General features: G+C 36.9%; 1 protein-coding gene across 3 annotated transcripts in view; it reads right to left on the reverse strand.

Moving 5' to 3' along the window:
* LOC123872400 (formin-like protein) overlaps nt 1-18,384 on the reverse strand; it is a 77,589-nt gene extending 59,205 nt beyond the window's left edge. For all 3 annotated transcript variants that reach the window (XR_006797472.1, XM_045916649.1, XM_045916650.1), the window contains exon 1: nt 17,987-18,384. Coding sequence is in view for 2 of the 3 variants with exons in the window: in XM_045916649.1 (XP_045772605.1) it covers nt 17,987-18,139 (153 nt within the window). In the remaining variant the exon portion in view is untranslated. The remainder of the gene's footprint in view (nt 1-17,986) is intronic.
* Between the last annotated feature and the right edge of the window lie 2,070 nt (nt 18,385-20,454).

Genomic DNA, 20,454 nt, shown 5'->3' on the forward strand with positions numbered 1-20,454 from the left:
TCCTTTTCATTTTTAAAGCGCTATTGATTAGTGTTAACTTTGTAGCAAACTTAGATACTATTCATTTAGCAAAAATTAGCTTATTCCCACGACTTTGACAGGTACAGCAGCACTTTCTTGACTGGAATTAGAGTAGCTTCCTCAGGGTGCTTCCTTAGGTCGAGGTCAAGGATATGTTAGTTGTAAGGAACCGGAAACTTCTAGAATATGGAACTTTATAACTAAAACGACATGCTATTTGGATTTTTTTTTCTATTCAATAGGAAACCTTTTCTCTGACATATTCAAGTTGCAGTTACATAATGGCTCAATATGAGTTTTTGCTTCATAGTCAATGTGATCTGATCTACCATCGTCCCACATGCGACATTAATTTAAATAAATTTGACACACTTTTACAATTCACCGCGTTCCATATTCACTAAGAACCACATTACAGTTGACCGCATATGACCTAACGTAACCGCTTCCTGCTTAGAACCACTCAGATGTGAAGTGATCTAAAATAGTTGCACTGATTTTGTTGGAGAAATTGTGTTTTGAATGATGGTAAGAGCCGATAGCGATGATGGAACGCTTGCAAATGGAAGAATCTTAACCCACATGATTTAGTTTTGCTATTTAGCTAATTCGGTAGGACCATGATTTTTATCCCGCCTCATAATGATCTACTGTTCACTTCATATGGCCACATATTATCTAGACGCGACATGTCTCCATTGAACGTCTAGTAGTTCAAGGAAGAGTAAATGGCATCACACCACGTGGTAGATCGCCCATGAGATGGGCATACCAAGTGAGGGTTGCGATGGACGTTCCCTTACGTTAGTGCACAAGGAAAGCATGAAGGCAGAGAGGAACAGAGACGCATAGTTAAGCGTAGCACTGCAGTGACGACCAAGACCGGTTGGTCAAGAGCGTAACGACAAAGAAGAAGATATATTATGTAAGGGACTTTAGTTACCTAATGCTTAGAAAATATGGTTTAAGGAAATTCAGCATGAATGCTAAACTTAAGTGAATTTATATTTGGACAGAAAAACATTAAGGCGTAGTCAAGGGTCACGCACGTTTTCCGTTATTAGCAGTTGAAATCTGACAGTATTTTGTAATGCAAGAAAGTATGTATCACTGTACCTAATGAGCGAATAGATGTTTTCACATCAAAAGAGGGTATAAAATGTATTCTAAATTATGTATTCTCTCTCAAAAAGCCCCATTGTTAGTTTTAAGAAATTACCAGGCGGTATATGCAGCGTGTAACATTGGATATGTTACATAACACAAGTGATTAGATAGGGAAGTGAGTAATAGACCTAATTTCAGCTTTCCAATTGCAACACAATTGTTTTCGGGCCAGCCACCGTGACGATACAAATACGGGTGACATTTGTCATATACCCATCCAGGCAGATATTTCGCAAGCCTTTGTCTCGTATAATATGACTATGTCACGGTATAATTTGGAAGAGACAATAGCAAAAGCAACATTTTCAAAAAGTTCATTTTGCAACGTTACCCTGTGCTAAAGTACCAGACCACTGGGTCAAAAAAGTCGTTAAAGTGGTTCATGAGAGTTCTATTTTACGTGTTACTAATACCGACAGATTTTATTTTGTCAGTGTCAATAAAATTGTAATCCATCACGATTCACGAAAAACAATTATTTTCTTCCCTTGCATCGCTGGGTCTCCTTGAGTTATCGCCAAGAAACGTTTCAAGATGAAGTAGATACAACAGAGTTCTAACTCCTATTTCATATAATTCAGCTTTTTTATCAGCAGTTTACCAGGATTCAAAGTGGACTTTGTCAAAATATAAATATCAAAGTGTACTGGTGCAGTTCATGCTAAAGTCTGCTGAATTTTTAGAAATGAACAAAAGTTCTGCGCCTATTCCTAGGCGTGTTGTTCGAAGACGCACCCGTCATTATGTATGCCACTATCTAGTGCAATAAAAGAGCCCGAGGTTTATAGGACACTCCCAAAATTCAGATTATTATAATTGTTGGTACACACGCCATAGTATCATCATTTTATACAATTTGCGTACTGTGGGTCATTCATTGCTAAAGATAACATTGTTTTAATGACAGCATACAGCTGTTTACACGTTAACCTACATTTCTGAACAATTTTTGCACACCTATAGACTATGTTTTGATAGTCTGGAATTGTAGGCATTTATGCGATAAAATACTGGTGTAAAAACTAGCAACTAGGGAAAGAAAAGAAAGAACTTTAGAAAAAAGAGGTACGAATACAAGGTTCTGTTCTTAGAACTAAGCACCCATATAGGTAACTCTTTGATCACTGTATCATCAGCCAAAACATAGTGTAAACTATAAAATCAATCAAGCAAACTCCATTCAAATCTCCACAAAGTAGTTCATATAGTAAAGAGGCTATACGCGTGCGAAGTCAGAAAACGTCAGGCAAATAGTTGGAAATCAAGCTAAAATTTCACTGTTTTAAAATCTAGCCTAGCCCCCTTTCTGTTTGACATGGTTTCACCTGTAGTTTCAATATAATGCCACTTTATTCAAATTGGGTGGGATTTCAAGTGTTAAAACTTAAAAGGTCTACTAGGTCGTTCATCTACATGTAAAAGGATACTAATAAGACAATCAAGTCCGTACATCGGTTTGTTTACGAAACGAAATGAAGGTCGTATGGTTACCTTTTTCAACACCAAATAAGGTAACTGTACCTACATACAAGGAACTGGTCTACCGTCTCGTTGAAAATATATATCGTCTGAAACATGCTACGTGCGTGAGGTTGGAATTTAAATGTCTCAGAGGATCACCTACTTTGTTAATTAATGAAGGTGTTGTGTGCATTATTCAATTAAATTGACAGATGCTCGGTTGATTTTGTTAATCTTGCTGTCTTCTTATGTCATATTCGTAACCTCAGGAATCACTAACCAGATTAACGAGTTCGATTTTTGATCTTACGCTGTCTTTTTACAAGAAGTTTAACATATCAAACTATATTATAAAGGCGAAAGTTTGTTGTGCGTGTGTTTGTTACCCTTTCACACAAAAACTACTGGACGGATTTGGCTGAAATTTTGTATGGAAATAGATTCTTGGACTATTACAAAGGCTACTTTTTATCCCGGCAAATCCAAGTGTTCCCAGGGGATTTAGAAAATCCCAAATCCACGCGGATAAAGTCGCAGGCATCACCTAGTAAATAAATAATTATATAGCTATACCTAATAAAAAGGTAAAGGAAAGCGGCTATTGGGAAAATTGGCGCACTAAATAGTCTGATGTGTCAATTAGCCAACCTGGGGTCTATACGTTGAGAAGTAGCCGAAATATCGCCTATTGATTTTGATTCCTTGTCTAACTGTTATTTCACCTATTCGATAAGGAGGTCCTTTTTTGTATTTCATAGATTTCAAATAACGTTTCTACCTTCATTAAATTTCCGGCATCTGCCATACTATGAGTAATGACTTTTGTGACTTAAATAAAACACACTTCATAGAGTTCTACTCAGAGTGAATGAAAATAAAGCGGAATTGGTCTTCAACTCGTCTTCACACAAGTAAATGCACTTCAAACGGTTCCCAACAAAGGGACGGCATTAAAAGGTCGGTTGGCAGCCACATGTGTCGGTGACGTCAGCATCAGCTGGAGATAGCCTGCGCTTGTTCGTACTAGGGGCGCACGAAATCAACGATACATCGATATTCAATGAAGTTGGATTTTTGTTCAGAAGTGGGATCAAAGTCACACCCACACCTACTATAAGTTCGTACCTACTTTCACAAATATTAATAGAGAACAAATGAACAAAGGGGTCAGTTGATGTTGAATACAGGCCGGCCCGTGAACATTTACACCCTCAGAGAAACTACCAATGCGTTGCCGGCCCTTCAGAAATTAAAAAAAATCGAGGATATTAAAAGGTAGATCTTATAATGGCCTGCGCGTGTTACCACTTGTGGCGGACAAAATCATTGAATGTGAAAATCGATACTTTACAACTGAAAGCCACGTTGAAATAATATTACTTAGTTAATGTAAATTTTTTCAGAAGTGGGATTGCGCAACATAATTTGCCTTAAAAATGATACAGTATGATACGCCGACTATGCTGAATAAATTCTAAGACGTTCAGTTGTAAATTGCCTAAGCTAATGATATTCAATAATTCATTAGTTTGTTTTCTTTCTCAGCACGTATACGTATGGTTGCATCAAAATGTAATATAAATCATCGATCATCGACTCTAACAGCATCGAAAAACGCATCCAATGTAGCACGTTCGTCACCCATCACTAGTTCCGTGCACAGTTAGTTTTCTTACGTCTTTCATTAACAGGCGTTTGACGTAACCCTTTAACTAAGACTAAACGTTTGATATATCACTGAGCTAAAGATCCTTTAGAACACAAAACATTTCATTTATATTCTGTAACTAATGATATGCATGCAAAAATGCAAATAATATATAATAAGTAGGTAATATAGTAGGTAGGTAAGTAAGTAAATATTTGAAACAGCTTAGTACTGCTAGATTTCAGGGATTAGAGGACTCACTTTCAACTACATAGTTACTTAAAATGGTAGCTTATTAAGTATCAGATGGCGAAACCTGTAAAATTCCTAAGCTTATTACGAAAACTTCATTTCTTAACTTTAGCCAACCGGAATCAAAATAGGGAAGACCTTCAAACACAACCGTAAGTTTGCACTGACGAAACATTTACATAAAAACGTGTTGAAAGCTCTGTTTTTAACCCCCGACCCAAAAAGAGGGGTGTTATAAGTTTGACGTGTGTATTTGTGTATCTGTCTGTGGCATCGTAGCTCCTAAACGAATGAACCGATTTTAATTTAGTTTTTATTTGTTTGAAAGGTGGCTTGATCGAGAGTGTTCTTAGCTATAATCGAAGAAAATCGGTTCAGCCGATTGACAGTTATCAGCTCTTTTCTAGTTTTCTTATAGAGGTTTTTGTGTCGGGGTTTTTTTTTTTTTAAATTTTGAGTTATAATTTTTTCGTTTCCATTGTCATATATTTTTGTTGAAGTGGAACTTGTTTGACATTTCATAACCTTCATAGAAATCTTGAAATCTGCCATCAAAGAATTTAATTGATTTTGTGCAGTGCGAACGTGAATTCAACAAAACAAGTTATTGAGATTCATCACATACGACCACCACTTAAACATTAACGTCATGTTAAAGTTTTTTGATGTAAACTCACGGTTACTAATATATTTAATGTTTCATGGTTAATTAAAGTGCCTATTTGTATTTATGAAATCAGTTTATTTTTTGGGGACATTTTTGGGCATGATTTTGCAAGTGCCCTTTTAATTCGATACAAAAATGTCATGTTTGCCGTAGTGTCGATTCTCAAGGCAATTTGGCTTTGCCGCAAAGCTCACTTGACATTTGCTGCAATTTGACACAGTTATGCACACACCATAAAAAGACAACGGGGACAGTCAAATAGGCAAGTAGGTAATACCTTACTATTGGCAATTTACTTTCAAATAAATGCTCGTCTCAGCGTGTTTTTGAAAAGTCTAGATAGATACTTCTTATTTGTTTTTAGGGTTCCGTAACTCAAAAGGAAAAACAGAACCCTTATAGGACCACTTTATTGTCTGTCTGCCTGTCCGTCTCTCTTGTATGTCAAGAAAACCTATAGGGTACTTCCCATTTACCTAGAATCATGAAATTTGGCGGGTAGGTAGGTCTTGGAAGGTAGGTAGCACAAGTAAAGGAAAAAATTCAAAAACCGTGAATTGGTGATTATATATCACAAAAAAATTAAAATGTGTTCATAAAAAGTATTGGTTTTTGATTTACCGTGAAAATGTCGATAAATCTACGAAAGGACTAAAACAATACAATTAAAAAACTAATGATAATGATAGAGTTAATATTTATTGAGGAAAATGCAGATACAAGAGTAGTTATGGCAGAAACGAAATTGAGCCTAATTATAACCTAGCAGGGTAGCTTTTTGTAAACTTTGTGAGTAATCCAGTAAGACGGCACCAAGGAGCGTAACGCGACACTCCGGAATGGCACCAGAGTGTGGGAAGTTGATATAGTATCTAAACTAGTTCCACACGGGAGGTCTGCGAGAGGCATTGTTGTTGTAGAAAGCTTGATATATTCCAATAGTTGACTTCCAATTACTTAAAATTCAAAACATCTTTATGCTTCTTAATAACTATATTAAATTTAAGAAACGCACTATCTCAATTGAATATCAAAATTTCACACTTGAACTATTTGGTGAAACAAAACAAATTGATCTACACGTCCGGTCGATTAGAGAATAACAAGCGTCGGATTAAAAACCTGAAATCACTACACCTGGAGAAAGTGTATTGGCCCGAATTCGAAACATTAACTATTATCGACTTTATGAACTCGAAATGAGATGCGCGTAAAGTACAATCAGCTATAATTTAAGGTGGTTTTAAAGTTTTTAATTCGTGTTCATATAGGTACGCTTCGGCACTCACCTCACCAGATAAAAGCATTATTATTGTTGCCTAGATTTCTTCATAGACTGCCACTATCTAGGTACATAATTAATTAATTAGGAATATACCTAGGCCAGTTCGGGAAGAGATTAGTATTTAAATCGTGAAGATAAGTTTCAGGCTTCAGCAATCGAGCATGTAGAGTCGAGTAGTAAAACTTTAAAATCGGGAAAGCGTGGTACTACACCAAAAGTTAAATAACTAGTGACGTTGTCGTCACCGTATTTTGCCGACCAGAAGTCAAATTCCTTCGAGAAAGGAGGCTGCAATAAAACCAGGAACACGATCTTCAGAAATGAAGGAACGACTCGAGAGATTTAGGTTTTATTCATGTATACGGTGTAGACTGTACATAATTTTGTAGTACATCAACTCGAGCCCGTCAAACGCAGTCAATGACCCGTTTAAGAAGTCACATAATTGAAGCGCACACGTGAAAAAACGATTCAAGAACCCTCTCCGACAAGACGTTAAGCTGACGTGAATCACTACTTAAGAGATAATGAACTGCAAAAAACCGGTCAAGTGCGAGTCGGACTCGCACACGAAGAGTTCTGTACCATTGTACATGATAATGTAATTACTTTTTTATTTTATTTGCATGGCGGTCATTTTGTTATTTTTTGTTTTTATTATTTGTTGTTATAGCGGCAATAGCACTGTCAAAATTTCAACTTTCTGCTTATTATGGTTCATGAGATAAAGAGGTTTTGACAGTTTCCTATAGAAAATCTGTCAAAACATAAAATTTATTCCGCGAATAAAAGTTATTTGACGATTGAAAACTCGACCCTTAGGCGTCATTTACACGAGGGCTTTTTTAACGTCCTTTAAAAAAGCGTCCAAATAGAACAAATGTATTCCTAAGTAACTGTTCAAACGTAAAAAAGCGCTGACGTGTAAACAAACGTGTACTTGGCAATACATATATTTTATTCTATTTGGACGCTGGTTTAACGGACGTTAAAAAAGCTCTCGTCTTTATGAGGCCTTAAACTGTGAAACGCTAGGTCAAAGATGAGCCAAAGGAATCCAACATAACATGCCGTAACGTCTTCAGTCCAGTCCGAGTCCGACGGCCTAGAGCCCTAGACCGTCACGGCGCTTGCGCACGGTCAAGGTTACGAAATGATTCTTAACCACTGACCACTATTAAATACACGCTGGACCTGTGATTGCTACCTGTTTTCGTCGTAAAAAGGAAAAACGTAAACCTTATTGGATCACTTTATTGTCTGTCTGTCTACCTGTCCGTCTGTCGTGAAAAAACCGTGAATTAGTGGTGACATAAGAAAAAAATAAAAGTGTTCATGAACAAATAATTACTATTTTCAATTTTCAAAGTAAGATAGTTATACCACGTGGGGTATCATAATATGAACAGGCCTTACCTGTACATTCTAAAACAGATTAAAACAGATAATTTGTTTTTGATTTATCGTGCAAAATGTCGAAAAAATATTCGAGTCCGGAACCCTCGGTGCGCGAGTTTGACTCACACTTCGCCAGTTTTTTTTAATAAAAATATCAAGCAAACGAGCTGGTGGGCCTCCTTATGGTAACTACCGCCGCCCATGAACATTATTTGCAGCACCAGAGGAACCGCCAATACGTTACCTGCTTTTCAGGAATTTGTTGATAAATTGATTAACCTAATCCGGAATCGAACTTGGAACCTTTTTTACGCAAGGCCACCACGCATCGCTGCGCCAGAGGTCATTAAAATATAGCCTTACTTGAAACTTAACCAAACCATAACGAGTTAACCTTAAACCGCTGTGCCTGTATAATTCTTAAGATAAATCTCGCGGCCGACAACCCTAGGTGCAGTAAGCAATGTGAAGGTAAGTTATTAGTTTTGCATCTCAGTACAAAAACCATGAAGATTTATATTGAATGCTGCATGTAATTTCCTGTAATACTCCGCCGCGCGTGTATCGCTACAGGTTCTATTAATCAAGCACTGGTAGAGCATGGCTAGTGTAACATCGATTTCTGATTTAATCTAACGTAACTACATCATGATCAACCCATCGCCAGCTCACTACTGAACACAGGTCTTCTCTCAGAATAAGAAGGGTTTAGTTTTAGTCTACCATGGCCATGTCCACAATCAATTTTAGACTTGCCTTTACACAAGTTTAAAAAATCTATTAAAAGTATGCTCCTGAAAAAAGCTTATTATACAATCGAAGATTATGTAAATGACAAAAAAGCTTGGATTTGATGCGCTCCAGCAATACATGTACAGTATGGCATATTATTGTAAATTGTACATTTGAAAAGAGCAACCGCCGAGTTTCTTGCTGGTTCTTCTCGGTAGGAACAGCATTCCGAACCAGTGGTAGATTGTTTTGACGATTCAAAAGCACTTGTAAAAGTTTAATTGAATAAAAATAATTTGAATTTGCATGGCCATGGCCACGCTGGCCAATTGCGGATTGGTAGACTGCATAGCTTTGAAAACATTATGGAGAACTCGAGGTTTCCTCACGAAGTTCTCTCAATTTTTTTTTTTTATGAGAAGAGATCACATATCTGCATTTACGACACGACAAAGAAAACGAACCTCAATTAAAGTACAGTTAGTTTATTTATTACCCCAAGAAATATGCGCTGTATTCAGAGTACCCTGATTACTTTTGATAACTTAATTATTACGCCTTGCAACAACCCGTCCCTTATCAGATGTCAATTAAAGAGTATCAAGTGCCTAAGTAAAAAAAACCGGTCAAGTGCGAGTCGGAATCGCACACGGAGGATTCCGCACCAGCATACAAGAAATAACACTTTTTAATTTTTTTAATTTTCATGGCAGCCATTTTGAAATCTTTATTATCTGTTGTTAAAGCGGCAATAGAAATATTGATTCTGTGAAAATTTCAACTCTCTACCTATTACGGTTCACGAGATACAGCCCACTGACAGACAGATGGACGGAAGAAAGAAAGAAAGGATGTAACGGACGGACAGCGGAGGCTTTAGTAAACAGGTCCCGTTGGCACCCTTCCGATATAGAACCCTAAAAACGTGTAACGTAGTATTTTTTTTAGTGGTTAAGTACACCAACGTCATATTTGGTCACCCCAGTGCCGGCACCGGTCCCGCGGCATTCCTGACACCTGCCGCGCATCTACATAACGCGTTCACCGACGTTTTCCAATGCTACAAGAAAACCTTCGCGTTTGCATGTTGAAAATACGATCAAGAGGGCATTTATGAAGTCTATTTTTTCATTAAAGTCAAATCATAGCATCAGTTTTCCCCTTCAATTTTAATGTGAGTACCTTAAAGTCAAGAGCGAATAGGCATCTTCTAGGCAAGCGCGCACCCTTTTAGGCTGCATCATAACCTACAAGTAGGTCTGATTGCAGACAAGCGCTAGTCTATAAATTAAAAAACCTAAGCCACTTGTAAGTCGTCGTGCGTGGAACACCGTGAGGTTTTAGTCGGTAAGAGTCCGACATAACTTTCGTGTCTCTACGGGCGCGGTGCTATCCATGAGGATTATGCCACGAAAATCAAGATAAAAGAACTCTGATCTTGAACATTCGCAATGGATGAATTTTTAACAATACTAGATGATGCCCGCGACTTCGTTCACGAGGATATAGGTTTCTTTAAAATCCCGTAAGAACTTTTTAATTTTCCGGGATAAAAAGTAGCTTATGTACTAATCCAGGATATTATCTACCTCCCTTCCTCAGCCAAATCCGTCTAGTAGTTTTTGCGTGATGGAGTAACAAACGTACACACACACATACGCACAAACTTTCGCCTTAGAAATATTAGTGTGATATTTGAAAGATAAAAGAGACCTATGTTGAACAGTGGACATTCATCAACGCTTACGCCAACAATGTAGCACAACCGTGGAACAAATTCTTCAAGTAATGTTGTACGTAAATAAATTAGTCGTGCTGAATAACCAATCGACAATTCCCAGTTGTCAGTTGTCACTTAAATCCACCATGATATTATCTCTGCAACTACGTGACTCCGTGAACACGGCACGCGTTTATGTCATTAATGCGCTTTTTGCACCAACATCGCAGACATCTAAACGTTTTTGTCGTGATAGACAGGCCAAAGCAACAAGTCTGTCATAGAACAGATACCAAAAGTGGCATGTCGACTGCAGACTTTGGCATCCATTAGACGATAGGCTTTGCTGTCAATTTTGCTACAGCCGTTGCTGCGACTAAGCACGATAACACATTCGCCGAAATGTTCGGCAAAAACAATCCGGATAGCGTCGAAGCTGCTTGTTGTCACTTGATACAAATTAGCGGCCGCGGCGTCCGGAAAATTCCGGCTGAAAATTTCGGTGTATTATTAATAGCAATATTAATAACAATGTAATTTAATTTAATCACTAACATAGTTCATAAGGCCCTGTTACTAATACTATATGGATGAAATGTTCCGAAATAAATGTTTATTATTATTATTACTATCGTGCTAATAGTGCCATTCAAGTGTCAGTCTTGCTTTAACAAAAAAAATGTCCATCGACACTAAACTTGTAAATCTACGAGTATGTCCGATAAAATAGCTGCACGTGAACGGAAGTAATATCGGTTGGATTTATTACAATTTCAATATCTAAATAACAGTTGAGTTCATAATTTTGTTAAGTAGGCTTACTAAAACAGGCGGTGTGAATAATGTTATTGTTAATAGCGGGTCTACTTTTTAAATGTCTATGGCCACGCTAGATTTTCATGATTTTGTGGAGTAAAACGCCGCGCGTCGTCAAGTTGATTGTTTGTTAATGTTTAAGTGCTATAATAATCTGTGTTACGACTTTTAATGGTAACTTTTACTTACTTTCATTTTGTTGCCAACGCGTTTTTATTTCCTACTAGAGTATGCCCACATCTTCGGCCGCGTGAATTTATGTTTTTAAAAATCCCGTGGGAACTCTTTGATTGCCCGGGATAAATAGTCGCTTATGTCACTCTCCAGGTCTTTTTAACTATAGTCATGTAAAAAAAAACATTGATTCATTACAGCGTAGGTACACATTTCTCGCCAAACTAGTGTGGCGGTTTGTTAACGAGTTAGTGCTCTTTAATAACTAATTAACGCTAAACATGCGTCTATTTCCTACAGTACCAAACATAAGCTAACCCTTATAGTAGTAACAGACGATCGAACTGAACCACGAACTGAACCACGACGCGGTTCGCCGTCGTACCAGTTCGATCGTGTGGCGCACGGTACGCCGTACATTATTGGTACGACGACGGCGAACCGCGTCGTGGTTCAGTTCCTGGTTCAGTTCGATCGTCTGTTACTACTATTAACTTAAACATAAAACGTTGAACAAACTTTAGATCAAAGATAAGATAGCAAGCTGAGCATTTTTGAACATCTTCTAAATATGTATAAGGAAAAGGTGACTGACTGATCTATCAATGCACAGCTTAAACTACTGGACGGATCAGGCTGAAATTCGACATGCAGATAGCATTATGAGGTAGACATTTTTAAAATCAACCTTTAAAAGGGCAAAAATAGGGGTTTGTTTGTGTAGTCCACGCGGACAAAGCTGAGGGCATCAGCTGCTAGTAATAAGTAATATAAAGTAGGTACTGGTAGGACATGGGTAGGACAGATTGATAGTGATGGATTGAAAGGAAAGCAGTCGCCTGTGCCCACGATAGCTAATCAGTCGTGTGATCTGCCATGCGTGCTGGTTACCGATGAGCGCCCGCCGCGCCCGTCACACTTGGCTGTCGGCCATCATTGTCTTGTGCTTTCTGATTCCTTTTTGTTGCGCTCACTATATTTTGTAGGGCATTTGTGTCTACTGTATAAATGTATACAAAATCTAAATATGTATAACGAAAAGGTTACATCTAACTGATCTATCAACGCACAGCTCAAGCTACTAGACGGATCGGCCTGTTTGGCATGCAGCTATTATGACGTAGATAGATATCCGTTTGGAAAGGATTTTTGACCCTAAGAGGGCAAAATAGAGGTTTGAAATAGGTGTCGCCCACGATACCACAGATAGTAAAACAAAAGCAATCTAGCATAGAAGCGACAGGCTTTTTGATTCATTTTTGTTACACCCAGAATATTTTGTACGATGCTTGTACTTCATATTTTGAACTCATTATTAGCCGATGCCTGCGACTTCGCCCGCGTGGATTTTGGTTTTTCAAAATCCCGTGGGAAATCTTTGATTTTCCGGGATAAAAATAGCCTATGTGCTAATCCAGGATATTATCTATCTCCATTCCAAATTTCAGCCAAATCCGTCTAGTAGTTTTTGCGTGAAGGAGTAACAATACATACATACACACACACACACACACAAACACACATACACACAAACTTTCGCCTTTATAATTATATAAGTGTGATGATTCTGTGACTATTTTGATGACGACTATTTTAATGACTACAGTAGGTACAGTAGGTAGGTAGTTTAAAAGCAATCTAGCATTTTAGCAACTTTTTATGCACGCCACTAGTCATCAAACAGACGTGGGTGACTTTATTTCAATTGAGATATTAATTAATACCTACGACTTTGTATTTGAATAACTGTAACTAAAAGGTTAAAGCAAAAAGATTAAAAAGCTTTTGCAAATTATTTACTGACTAGATAGGCAATAAGGGGCGATTTTTTAACTGTCAAATAACTTTTATCTGAGGAATAAATTTCACAATTAGACAGATTTTCTATACAAAAATTGTCAGACCTCAAATTTATTCCAGAGATCAAAGTTATCTATTTGAAAAGTTGGGCCCAGTTGTATTAAAGGTGAACCGTAGTTCTAAAATTCGTTCTATGAGTTTTGCAAAAATGCTGATATAATATTTTATACGTACAGCTGTACCTACATAATATATTATGATCACCTAGGTCACCGTGTCTCGTTTTGCGAACCTACCTATCTACAAAGCATGCTCTAACAGTTATATATTGTATTGGTTTTTATACTCGTCTCAATGGAAAGGCTGCACTGAGCGTGTCCAATCAATTATAGCACAGCCATAATAACAACACAAGGTCAATGATTAATAATTCACACTAAATGACTCACATACCCGACACTTGGAAGGAAATACGTAGTTTTTTAAATAACTATTCTATTAAGTGACCTCTGCAAACAGGTCAGTGCATTTTTTCCACAAAACTGTCTATTTAGCATCATATTTTCCTTCTTTAAAAGTAGTATGCTGTGAACATAGACTTATTATATTAGCTGTGAAGTAAGAGCCTAGTGGTTGGCGTTGGCCTCCTATACGTAGGGTTCGGGGTTCGATCCCGGGCCTCTTACTTTTCAGAGTTATGTGTTTTAAAGCAATTATCTAAAATATCATTGGCTTCAATGGAGAAGGAAAACAGTAGGAAACTTACATGCCTGAGTGTTTTCCATAATGTTCTCAAAAGTGTGTGAAGTCTGCCAATCCGCACTTAGCCAGCGTGGTGGACTATGGCCAAACACCTTATTCTCACTTTGAGAGACGCCCCTTAACTAAGGCCGACGATTAATTGATAATTATTATGATGTCTTAGTTATTCAAATGTGTCCTACAATTATACCATCCTTCGATGGTAGGTAGGTTACATCAGACTGCGGTCACGGGTATTGGATATTATTATCATTTACCACAACTCCTTGACCTAACTATGTTTACTACTCCATGACTGCATGGAAGAATTATATTTTTGATCGTTATTCATTGGTCCGTATTCGGGTACCCGAATGACTTCAACCGGTCGCTAGGTTACCCCCCGGTTACCCCGCCAGAAATCGGGTGAACTACAAGCATAACGCATAACTAAGTAGATTCCTGTGGTAGTGGAGTGGTGCGGGAGGGGACTGGTTCGTCAAATTGTCAGAACTGTCACCCCTCCCGCACATTCCACTACCGCAGGAGCTTACTATTTTTATATTTCATAGATATTCCAAATTCGAATGCGGGTGGAAGGCCAGTGCATAACTGAAACTTAATTTATGTACCTATGAGAAAAAGTTATTGGTATAATACAGAAAATCAAATATGTATAGAGCGGTACACCGCCGCTGCCGCGCTCGCCGTCGACCGTCATGCTAGTAGGTAAATAAAGCATAGTTCATCAAGCAAGACGCCTCGCCTCGGTTCCCCATCTTTCTGCCGGTGTGCGTTGTGCCTAAATGTAATACCGCTAACAATGTTTTTTTTACAATGGGAATTTATTTGCATGTGATTAATGAAGTAACAATAGTACCTACTTAACTATTTATTATGTCACTGGGTAAATTCCCAGTAAAATGACTAGTAATTTACAGTGTTTTTTTTCCTTTAAGTAGGTAAGTATAAATGAAGTATAATTACTAGGAATGAACCAATATGGTGCAATAGCACAGAAATAGTGTGGCAGTGGTGCGTTTAATAAGTCCTATGCCACGCTTGTTGAATCCCAGATAGGTAACTAATTAACTATCTAGGTACCTACCTACTGTAAACGTCTTCGATCGAATTCGTCGCGTCGCGCGTCGAGTGTTTGCAAGTTGTACCTACTCTGTTAGAGTAGTAATTTGGTCATACAAAACAAACACGACAATTTGTGACTGGACAGACATGAAGCGTGTTGCAAGTGTCTTTGTAGTTTAATTGCTTAAAATGCACGTCCATCCTTCCATCCATCCATCAGCCTGTAAGCGTCCACTGCTGGACATAGGCCTTTCCAAGAGCGCGCCACCAAACACGGTCCTCCGCCTTCCTCATCCACCCGCTCCCCGCCACCTTCTTCAGGTCATCGGTCTAGCGGGCTGGAGGTCGTCCCATACTGCGCTTACCGGTACGCGGTCTCCACTCCAGAACACGTCTGCCCCAACGGCCGTCGGTTCTGCGACAGACATGGCCTGCCCATTGCCACTTCGGCTTGCTAATCCTTTGAGCTATGTCGGTCGCTTTTGTTCTCCTACGAATTTCCTCGTTCCGGATTTTATCCCTGAGAGTAATACCCAACATAGCTCGCTCCATAGCGCGCTAAGCGACTTTTAGTTTGTGGACGAGGCATCGAAAATGCACGTGTACCTACACAAATGTGAAAAGTTAGAGGTGCATACCTTCCTAGGATCAAACCCTGGATACCCCTGAATTGCCCTAAGATGACTTAACCACTTGACTATTACTGCTTTCCGTACATTATTTAAATTAATAATGAATTTAATATAATGTACGTATAATGTAAACTATCAGTGATTAAAGCCAAGGTCCCTTATTGACCCTATTCTAACAGATCTGTATGTGACGCACATATGACCAACTTGCAGCAATTTACTTATTAATGTCAGAGGGACTCCGACAAGATGACAGTTTTCCTGTTTATGTCTGACCTAAAATTAGATAATGACTAATTTTTATATGTGGTTTGTTTTATTCATTTTATGGCAAACAAAATACACTATTGTATAATTCAAGTAAGTCAATACTTACTCAAGTAAATACCTACTTAAAAGCTTCATTTCTTGTAAGTTTTAATTGAAATAGTAGAGAGAGAGCCAGAGCATGCCACAGCTTTGTTATTTTTAAAAAGCTGAATGTTTCTCTGTAAGTCTGTCCATGACAGTAAGTGAGACAAAGTTACCACTAGGCCAACACCTTTCAATGATACTAACAAATTGTTATGGGTCAATAAGTATGACACATCAAAAAATCAAAGCAATAATACTGCATGCGAACAATAAAGTATTCATGCTAAAAATACTCATGTACTTATTTATAAATATGATTCTACAAACAATTTGAAGATAATGAGGTTTACACAATTTCACAAACACTGCTATATCATTTCCCAAGAAATTCATTCATACAGTGTACAATAATAAGATAAGTAATAGTTAATTTAAACAGGAAACATAACATTCTGCTTATCTAACTGTATGCCTCTGCATTTCCCATTCTAGCAGAATGATATAATATTGTGGAAGTGGGGTGATAAGATATGCCCGGATATTTTGATGAAATAGGGCCAATAGGGACGGAATACTAAGAATTTTGCATATCTAATGATTTAACTACAGGCATAGCACACAACTGAGTAGGTTCCTGTGGTAGTGGAGCAGTATGGGCGGAGTGTGATGACGTGACGCGAGAGCTCAGTGATTCCTCAACTTGGGACAACTGCCACTCTTCTCGCACTACTCCACTAACTGCATTATGCGTTTATATTATATATTATATTATACCATTTGTATATATGTTGCACCATTTATAGCCAAAATATTAATCAATCCTATCTGTAATCCGTCCATAAGTTAGGTAACAACTTTATTTGTTAAAAATTGTATGGTCTATTTTGACAAGTAATAGCATCCACTATCAACAGATTATGGATAGATTGATTGTATTAATTTCGAGCGTTTATAGTGGACCTACTGTTTTACTCGTGTACTCCTTATACATGAAATTGTATATTTACACTAGCTTTTTCCCATGACTGTCTATGATTTTTTCTCAAAGATATTGTTGAATTTGTTGAAAATTTTCTCCAGCAGTCTACATTACATAAAAAACCTACATGCAAAATCTGAAGTATAATGTGTTATATTATGGAAGTGGAGACTTAGGTGATACTGATAAGATATGACGCCAGGATATATATTATGAAATGGGGGGTGAATACCAGATACTAAGAATGTGCACTATTAGATAGTGAACCTAGGGTTTTAAATTTTTACATGTAGGTAGGTTCTAACTTAGTACCTAAAAAGTCATTTTAAATATTATAAAAACTGCTAGTTACTGCTAAATATAATAATCCGAACCAGTGGTAAATAATTTTAACGATTCAAAAGCACTTGTAAAAGTTTAATTGAATAAAAATAATTTGAATTTGAATTTGAATTTGAATTAGAAGTGTTTAGTACTTTGTCTATTCTTCATTATACATACAAAAGTATGTATAAATTGTTTTTTAAAAGTTGTAAAAATTGTTTTTTTTTTCTGTTTTCTTCTTTCTGTATTGTGATCCTTTACATGTGTTTTTGTGTGCAATAAAGTGTTTTATCTATCTATAAATTGCTATAAAATAACTGATAGTGTTATTCTAATTGCAATCAAATAAAGTATATTATAGACAAGATTATATACACAGAATAGTCATTGTCAGTTTTAACGAAGAGATATCTTAATGATTTTAATCGAAAAAATGCAGCAATGATTCATAATTTATTACAATACAGCTCAGAGGGCAAAGACACGACTGGGTGTGTTCCAGACAAAGTAAACAAACATACGAAACTGCTATACGCTTAGTGAGTTATTTGTCAATGTTACATCTATCCATCCATGTACTAAACAAATCAACATTTGATGAAAATACCAAGTTATGCATAATAGCAAAGAAAACAATCGTAGATATTCCAAAATTCATTGTGGCCAGCCGTAAACAATTACACTGTGTTTGTAAACACGGATGCCGGCAAATATTTTGTTGTAACATACCAAAACTTTGATGAATCGGTCCTCCAGTTCGTCCCGATCCGGCATAGGGGGCTTGGTCCGATTCCTAGTCGACGGCTGCCGTACATGGTGGCTTTTGGTGGTCCCGACCGGTCCGTCCAACATCGTCTGATCCCTCGAAGTTATCAAACCCATTTTACACAATAGCTCCACTTAAAGACACCATAAATCACGTTTCAATTGCATCAGGTCATTTTTTATCACAGTAAATAACACATAACACATTCAATGGGTCACAATCACATTATGACGCGAGCGTACGAATCGAAATCGTCAACAAACTAATACAAATTACAAATACCGCACGACGAAAATGCAAACTAAGCACAACCCCACACAAAACGAAATGCGGCTTGCGGCAATTGAGCGAAGTTAGCGCCTTTTTGGCGCATTGCATTTGGCAGTGAAGTGCGTAACAGATGCACAGCCAATAAGGATTCAGCACAGATTAAAGTTTCGAATATGGATGAAGTGCGTTCGGAAACCGGGAAACATAGATATAATCAATATTGTATAGATAATTATTATGTATAATTTATATAAAATACACTTTGAATTAATTTTTAAATAATAAAATCTCACGTTTTTATCCACTGCATCAACCAAAAAACCATTAAAGTGCATGTTTAGCTTTATTTAACTTTTAAAAACTTCATCATGCTTCATTGAAACGGAAGCTGGAAATAGATCATGAATGACTTTCGATAAGGATTTCGGTGCCAAGAATTTGAATTTTTCGAACGAGCATCTTCATATAAATTGTATATAACAATTTATGTTATATATAACAATATTAATATATGTGAATTAAACACTTTATCCCACGAGGGAACTTTCGGTTTGATCCTGAATCGACGGCAAAATATTAGGCTATGGTGAATCACAAAAAAATATGTCTACCCTGCACTCTACCTGCGTTAAGGTGGAAGCGACGGGCCTGCCCGCGAAATTCAAATTTAATTAGATTTTTCGCAATTTGTTAATACGACAACGTAGGCTTATGGTATTTTAATTGCGACAATGGCAGTGTCATCCTCACAGGTTTATATAAAAATAATATTTACTTGAAAGGGTCCAGTTTAAGAAATTAATTCTAGTATCGACTAATTTGTGAGAATAGTTAAAGTGGGGTAAATAAAGCTCCCGTAAGTCTGATAGATAGAATAATAATAATAATCGATGTTCGCAACTTTATCCGCATGGATATAGGTTTCTCAAAATCCTGTGGGAACTCTTTAATTTTTTGTAATAAAAGCCTATGTGAAGCTATCTCTGAATAGACCACATTTAAGCTAAGAAGATGGGCTGTGAAAAGGTAACAAATAGACACACTTTCATAATATGAATTTTATGTACCTACCTAAAATATAGATTATTTAAAAAATTCACGAATACAGGCCTTTCTCAAAATTTTTCCAAGTGAGTGTTAAATTAACTTATTACTACTCAGTATAACCTCAGATTCTATTCCTTGAAATAAAACCCCCATTTTAAACTGCTTAAATTCTTTAGTAACAAGTTTTCTTAGTTTCAAAAAAGGATTTCAAGAGAAAATCCACAACGAATAATTAATTATTTTCTCTTTCACGCATGCATGCTATTTTTTTACCAATGATGAAAATTGTTCGAGAGTACTTTGCTGCTCAATGTGCGTTGACCTAAGGGCATAGGTATAGAACAGAAAATGTTAATGAAACAAAATCCCAGTGCATTATATAATTTATATTTTATTGGTTTCTGCATAATTATAACGTATAGAAAATACAGCTGTATTAGAATATAACTTTATTGCCCGAAGCCATATTAAAGTTTTATTTCCATTTAACATATTTTTATTATAATATTCTAGAAACAAATGTTTTTGTTAGCACCATTTTTTTTATAGTTTTCCATTTTCTTATAAACATTAGGTACACAACCTACTTTTTATATGAATGCATTAATTTGATAAAAGATTGAAGACGGTCTTTTATTATTTTAAATCATTTTAAAACTAAAGCTTAAAATTAACAATTAGTTTTTATTTTCATATAAGTAGATATTGATCACACGACATTCTAAAACTAAACGCGTTTTTCCACGGACCATCACACGACACGACAAAATGTACTAACGACTCCGAGCGATTTAATAATATATGATATAATAATATATCATGATTAGCATATCATTGCTCGCAAGTCGATTGAGAATACTTTTGAGCAATCGGCCGCAAGTATATTCAATAAACCATATTTTTACTTTTATGTATGACGTTTTTCAAACGGCTTTCTGGCTGTGTCATCGCAGACTGATGTTGCTATGTTGCCACGATATTCCTAGCCACTGTTGACTGAAACAATGGTATTATGAAAGAGTCGTGCGATTCAATCAATCAATCAATCAATCAAATTCTTTATTTGCTGAATACTGACAAAAGGTCATAAAATCTAAACAGACAATAATATTAT

Source organism: Maniola jurtina, chromosome 15, assembly GCF_905333055.1.
Source record: "Maniola jurtina chromosome 15, ilManJurt1.1, whole genome shotgun sequence".
NCBI lineage: Eukaryota > Metazoa > Arthropoda > Insecta > Lepidoptera > Nymphalidae > Maniola > Maniola jurtina.